This window comes from Phaseolus vulgaris, chromosome 10 (genome assembly GCF_000499845.2).
Source record: "Phaseolus vulgaris cultivar G19833 chromosome 10, P. vulgaris v2.0, whole genome shotgun sequence".
Taxonomy (NCBI): domain Eukaryota; kingdom Viridiplantae; phylum Streptophyta; class Magnoliopsida; order Fabales; family Fabaceae; genus Phaseolus; species Phaseolus vulgaris.
Window position 1 is genome coordinate 27,359,418 of NC_023750.2, and position 7,122 is coordinate 27,366,539.

Consider the following 7,122-nt stretch of genomic DNA (forward strand, 5'->3'; position numbering starts at 1 on the left):
CGCACAAGACGCCCAGAAACAGGTAACAGAGGTAATGTTAGAACAAAGACTTAGACGTTCTAACCTATGCGAATTTCGAGTTGGTCCTCGAAGAACTCGAAGCTGATGAGTGTGGTGGTGAGGAAGGTGATGTTGGCATCTGCCACACTCTTCCAGAAGAAGCAGAGATCTCTGTCCAAAGCGTCCATGCTATCAGGACTTCTTGGTCTCCTGAAGCTGCTTTTGGACTCTTTGTTCCCCTTGTTTACCCAATACAAGGGGAAACCGTCGAGCAGGGAAGCGTCCTTGTCGTTGGGGCGCACCTGGACGAACTTGCCCTTCCAGTCTTTATAGGATTGCTGGAAGATGGAGAGGATCGACCTCCCAGCAATCCCGTTCAAGCTTACCCACAGGCGATCTCCTGGGTGCTTGGCTTCAAAGAGAAATAGGAAGACATCCACTGATGCTGGCAACCCCAGATGGTCGCACATGACCTGGAACGCCCGCACAAACGCCCAGCTGTTGGGATGGAGCTGGGCGGCGGCGATGTTGAGCTCGGTAAGAAGCTCCCTCTCAAAGCGAGTGAAGGGAAACCTGAGTTTCACCTTCTTGAACAAGGTTGTGTAAACGAAGCAGAAGGGTCCACCGTTGTTCACCTTGTCGTCGGCGCAAACTGGCAGGTCAGGGGGGCAAGGTAGCACCGTCATCTTTTCGTCGTGCTCCTTATGGAATGATTGGTGAGGCTCATCCCCCTTCGTCAACCGCAGAACTGCCCCAGCAGAATTTATAGAAGATGTTTCCCTCAACAAGGTCGAGTTGGCCCAGGGGTATAGTTTTTTGAAGTCTGGCGAGGGGACGGAGGCTCCTCCGGTGACAGGCGGAGTAGCCTGGGCCAGGTTGGGGCGGGAAGGTGCAGGCCTCTCAGCCTGAGAAGACGAAGCACCGCGTGCTCGCGGTGGGTCGTGTGCTTGTGAGGAGGGGTTTCGTGATGAAGGAGGAGGATTTGGGGTGATCTTTGAGCGAGTCATTGCGGAAGCTGCAGAGGAAAAAGAAAAGGAAAAATGATCAGGGTTCGCAGAGGCTGACTCGATCATGAAAGAAGGGTGAAATACGAACGAACATAGGTTCGTTGTAACGAAAACGAAGCCCTAAGTTACGAAGAAGGAGAAATGGAAAAAAACAACCCACAACGTATGCACCAGACAGTTAAAGGATGATGCGAATCGGTTAAAATGCAGGAAAAACCAGCAGAAGAAGGAAAGGAAGTACCTTTTTATGATCGGGAAGGCGATGAAGGATGTTGGTGATTCAGAAGGCTGAAGAACGCTGAGAGCTTTTTTGCAGAAGAGAGTTGGAGCGTCTAAGAAAACGAAGAAAGTGATGGAACAGTGAAGCGAAATGAGTTTAAGGGTTTTTTGAAATGGGTTTGGGAAGCGCAAACGTTAACTGAAGGTAACCGTTGATGAAGCCACGTGTCGAACGATGGGAGGAGTGTTTGGTGGAGCGTCAGAGAAGCAGAAAGTACAACCGCTTGGAATTCTGCGTCAGTGCCACGTAGACCGGCGTTGACGTGACTCTTTCAGTCTTTTCGCTGGACAAGTCTTCGCTTAAGACTGGGGGGCTTGTGTACCGCCCTGGTAGTCGGAAGTGATGACGTGGCACCAAGCTACAGTGTAGGCGTGTTGACGAGACGCCAGATTTGCAGAAGGGAAGGAAGTCGGGGGGCTCGTGAAGTCGCCAGTTATGAAGTTGGCGTGCTCCGATCTCCAGCATACCAGAACCGGCGATCACCCAGTTGAAGATGAAGTCGCCAGATGTAAACTAGGCGACCAAGTGATTGGAGATCGCCAGAGCAAGCACATCGCCGAAGATGAAGGTGGTGCAGATTATGAAGGCGGCCGGCGAGACCACAGGGAAGGTGTACGAAGGCACCCTAACTCGCCAATTCTAGTAGAGATCGCGCTCCCAAGTTAGCTATGCACTGGGCAGTACCATGCATAAGTAACTTAGCCAAAGGAGAGTCAGAAGCAGCGCCCAAGTCAAGGAGGCTCCAGATGATGGCACGTGTACGACTGGATGCGAGCCACGTGTCCAGGTCTGTAACTGCCAGGAGAGAGAAAGTGACCAAGTATTTAAGGGTTCCCCAACGAACTTTTAAGGTACGCACGTTCAGATTATACTCTTTACGCTTGCGAGTTCTTGAGCATACTGTGAGAGAGAACATTGCACGGTTCCTTGAGAGTTCTTGAGTGTTTGCTCTTGAAGTATTTGGTGGTTCAGTCACTGACTTGGGCGTTGGAGTGCGATCGGCCGCAGCGGCGCCGCTCTGTTCTTTTGCAGGTTCTTGAGGTGGATCGTGACGAAGGACGGAGGTTGAAGCGGTGCACACGTCGATCCAAGTTTGACGAGGCAAGTTCCAACGTTCTGGTCAACAGGCAGGATCAATTACATATAATTAGTTTTAATTGATCTCAACTTGAAGTTAATTAAGTTCGTTTGGTTTAAATTTTGTTCCAACTTTCTAGAGAAAACTAACTACAAAAGCTTAAGCATGAGAAGTACGAGGGCATTAATTTGATGGATTTATTCCTTTAACAGGAATAAATTTTGTTTGCTTACTTGAACAAAATTGTATAGACAAAACAGGTATAACCCACCCCAGAAATTTTCACAAGAGAAAATGAAACACGAAATTGTGATTTAATTAAGATTAATAAAAAAGAGTTAAATAGCTATCTTAATTAATAACATCATAAATTGATTTTTCTTTGACGATGTATCCATCAAATTAAATTATTTAATGGATGGACTTAACAAACTCAGTTTGCTAGTAATATACAATTATGATAAGAAAAATTTTGGTAGCCAATTACCCTTTTATTTATATATTTTAGTTGCTGATTAAAAAAACATGAAATTATAATTTAAAAAATATATAAAAACTCTAGACTAGATTATGAGAACAATATAACTCCTATTTATCTCTGAAATTCATTGTTTCTATTTTCAGTATTTGAATCCATCAAATCTATTCTGATTGAGTTAGATTTATGAGATTCAGTGGATGCTAAATGGCAATATGAGAAAATCATTCTACAAAATGAATAAAATAAAACATACTAGTTATTGCTCATTATAGATATAATTGAACACCAATAAAAAAGAAAAGAAAATATATGCATGCAAGTATAAAATAAATAAATTTTTATCAAGAATCAATACTATTAAAAGGGATGCATGCGGTATCAATTTACATCACACGATTATTAAAAAACCAATAAGTTTCGAATTTGAATTTATATAATTAATTTAAACTTTTGGATTTTTTAACAAAAAAGTTCAATATATAGTTAGTATTTGTTAAAAGGAATAACATTCATGCCATTTATTTCCTTTTCTTAAAATGAAGAAGAACAAAAATGGGAGATTATTATTAGTTACCATTTTTTAGGGTTGGATGGTAGGAACTAACTCGTTTTAAAATTGGTTACTCGTAATTAAACCAACCTTATTATTCATTTTTCAATACTTTTCTCTCTTGAATTTTTTAATTGAAAGCAAAGTGTATTCACAAAAAGTAATGAGACAAATCCTAAGTCGTAAAGTCGTAGAGATCTTATGTAACTCTATTTCATATAATTAATTATTATTTAAAAAAGTATTTATATATTTTGTTATCTTAGTATAATTTTCATCATTCAAAACATATATTATTTATTTGTTTAAAAACTACTTTTCAAAAAATCATTTTAAAAATATAAAAAATGTTAAATGTTAAAATAATTTTTAAAATTATAAATGATTAAAATATTAATATTTATTGGAAGGTAAGGTAAAGATAGACGTAAACAAACATTTTTGTTTGCTAATATAGCAATTCATAATTAGTCTTGTCCGATGGATCTTTCAAACAAATCCAGACTTCTAAAATTTTGATTAAACTGGAGATTATTTAATTCCTTATATATTTTAGTTTCACATTCTTATAAATTTATATATTTCTTACGTATATTAAATTAATGAATTATTTATGCATTAATTTTATAGTTTAATTTAGAAGTTTTGAAATGTTTATTTTTCAAACTATTTTCAGTAATTAAGAATTGCTATAATTTGGAAAGGAGATTTTTTAGAAAAATGTCATATTATATCGAAAAATGTTAAAAAATGTTACTTTTCACAACTACATAATCCATCAATTAAAAAATTTCTAATTCTTGTTTTAAGAAGAAAAATGATATATTGAGAACTTTGTTCCAGTATACAATTATTTTTTTTATTTAAAATTTTAATTTTTTTTTATAAAATGACAAAAATACATTTTTTTATATCATTAATTAGAAATTATATAAAAGCATTGTGTAAATATATGATTCCTCTTCAAAGTATTAGGTTGTAAACATTTGAGGACTCCTTATATATATGGAAAATAACATTTTGACATAATATATGAGCACCCTGTTTAGTTGTAAGAGAAGTTGCAGAAAAACATTTGAATACAAAATCCGTAAAAGAAAAAGAAAAAGGTGGCAAGAAGGGAAAGAAACAATGGGCACTAGCCATTCAGATTTACATTGATTGAAAAAAAAAAAGACAAGATATGAAAAGTTCCTCGGTCGAACCGATGTGGGAGGCAATGGTAGTCTTGATTTTTGGTTCATGTTTCACTTTACATATCCCCTTTTATGAGTCTAATGCCATTTTCCATTCTAAATCTTTAATATTTTTCATCACACACTCTTTCTCTCTCTCTTTTCTCTTGTATATATCTCTGAAGAAGGATCTGTGTTTCTTCTCTTTCCCTCTCTTGGGACCCAATAAATTGACATGTGAGAAGGAAGGGACAAAGAAGAGGAGGCCACCATATCTACATTTTCTCTCATTACTTCTTTCACCCCCTACATCTCCATGTTCTACAAGAAAACTCCTTGTTTTTCCTCAAGTTCTTGCATTTAATGCACATTTATTTCCTTCTTACTACAAATACTCCTGCTACCTCCCTACATTTTCCACACCCCACAACTAAGTTTTGCACACACTTTCAGACTACATCCATGTCAACTGCATTATACCTTCTTCTCTTCTTTCTCTGCATTTCATTGCATGCATGTTATGCTCGCCATCTTAGCCCTCTCAATATGAAGTTGAACCTCCAAGAGAAATCACACTTCTCTATCAAGGTCTGTCAACTAATTACTAGTATTATAATTTGTTTTTTGTTGAATACTGACACAAAAAAAATATATGGTGCTTTCAGAATTTTGGTACTGATATTCAGAAACCTTTTCTCCCTTTCTCTTTCACCTTTAGTACGTCCAAACTTATTCAATTATTAGTCTAAAGAACAACTATACCAAAACAGAAAACTCTTAGATTTTTTCATACCAACTCTTATTATTTTCTCTTATCACACACTAAAGGCTGAAGAAAGAGAAACTCTATCTAATTATTGATCATAAAAAATAGCTATCTAATTTGCCATAGGCAACTCTTTTGATGCAATGATGTTCTTGTTCCTGTGTTAACCTTCATCTTTAAGAGTTATGTGTCTCATTATTATTAGGCTTTTGCTTTATGCAGCTTAGTGAAGACAAAACGGAAACTCGGTTGGTTGGTGATTCTGAGAAGCCAAGAAGCCGAAGAAGCACTAACCATAGGGTACACCAAGCAGTTAAAAGTGGTTCAGGTGCTTTACAAAAATCTCTTGTTTCAGTTTCTTGGCGTGTGCCTCACAACAAGAAACCTCGTCAGAAACACCCTGGTTTTGACTTGGACTATTCTCCACCCAAGACACACCCTCCTCATCACAACTAAGCAACAATAAATGGAAGAATGTGAAGCCCTGATCAACATTGAAGAGAAAGATCAGCATGGAAGACAGGGCCTCATTATAGTTCAAATCTATAGGATATATGTATGACTGCAGAAACTTAATAACTGATATGTGCTATGAGTTTAAGGTACACTGAGTGTTCCCTTTTCCTTTCTTTCTAATTTTATAAATATAAAAATGTACATCAGACATGTTTCTTGCAGGTACATGCATATATATATTTACAACTTCATATTTTATATATTTATTATAAGAAGAATTACTCATGACTATAATTTATATATCCTTCGTCTTCGACCATTAACACCATTATCATCACTATAACTTCTCTTACCATTGTAATGAAGAGTTATTCTCTCTCTCTCTCTCTGTTTGTCACTAAGACATGCTGATATAGTCTGCATAGCATGTTTGTAAAAGGGTCCACAACCATGAATGTAACGTATAAGGTTTATTGATTACCCTATATTATGATGTAGTTGTGGTCTCATTAGTTACAATTTCTTTTGCAATTCTTGTATGTATATAAGGTTGGTGATTCAACTTCAACCGCAGTTTAAAATCATAGTATATATAGTATAAGGGGATATTCCCTATATATGTTTTTTCTTGTTGTTACTAATTATATTGATGCAGTAATATTAGAAATGATACTGATAATTATGTGGTTAATACAATATCAGAACTTTTCTTCTGAAGGAATATATAACACTACAACTTGAAAAGTCAACAAGTGCATTGATTTCTTCATGGTCCTATAGAAGTTCGATTAAGAGGTTCCGATAAAATGCTATTTAACTTCACATCAACCTTTTCTAGACTCTATAGAGTGCAAAGGTGTGGTGTGGGTACGTTGACTATTGATTTACAAGGACGTTCATCACTGTTTGTATTTTTACATATATTTTCCTTTTTAAAAAACAATAATGTTTAATTATAGAGAATTATAGAGCACTAAATCTTTTTATTAGCTTCAACTCTTTTATTTTTTTTATAAGAAAGTAAGACAAAAAATAAATAAAATTTTAAAAAATTATCAAAATGAATAAATTATATTAAGTTGTGAAAGTTGATATAACTTTAATGTATTTGAACTGAAATTGTATTAAAATGTATTTGAACTACGATTTATATATTTGAATTGAAATTGTATATTATCGATCTCAATTTAATTAAATTCGTATCCTTTGATACAACTTCAATATTAATAAAATTTGATTACATTGACCCAACTTATTTATTTTCATAATTTTTTAAAATTTTACATATTCGTAGAATTAATTCATTTACTAAAAGATTTCATATTTGAT

The 7,122-nt window shown here is 35.8% G+C and overlaps 1 protein-coding gene across 1 annotated transcript; it reads left to right on the forward strand.

Moving 5' to 3' along the window:
- The first annotated feature begins 4,789 nt into the window (after positions 1 to 4,789).
- On the forward strand, positions 4,790 to 6,014 carry LOC137818786 (root meristem growth factor 10). The gene is made up of 2 exons (XM_068622395.1): positions 4,790 to 5,159; positions 5,560 to 6,014. Exons 1-2 carry the CDS (start codon positions 4,935 to 4,937, stop codon positions 5,791 to 5,793), a joined length of 459 nt encoding a protein of 152 aa, XP_068478496.1. The 5' UTR covers positions 4,790 to 4,934; the 3' UTR covers positions 5,794 to 6,014.
- The last annotated feature ends 1,108 nt before the right edge of the window (positions 6,015 to 7,122 follow it).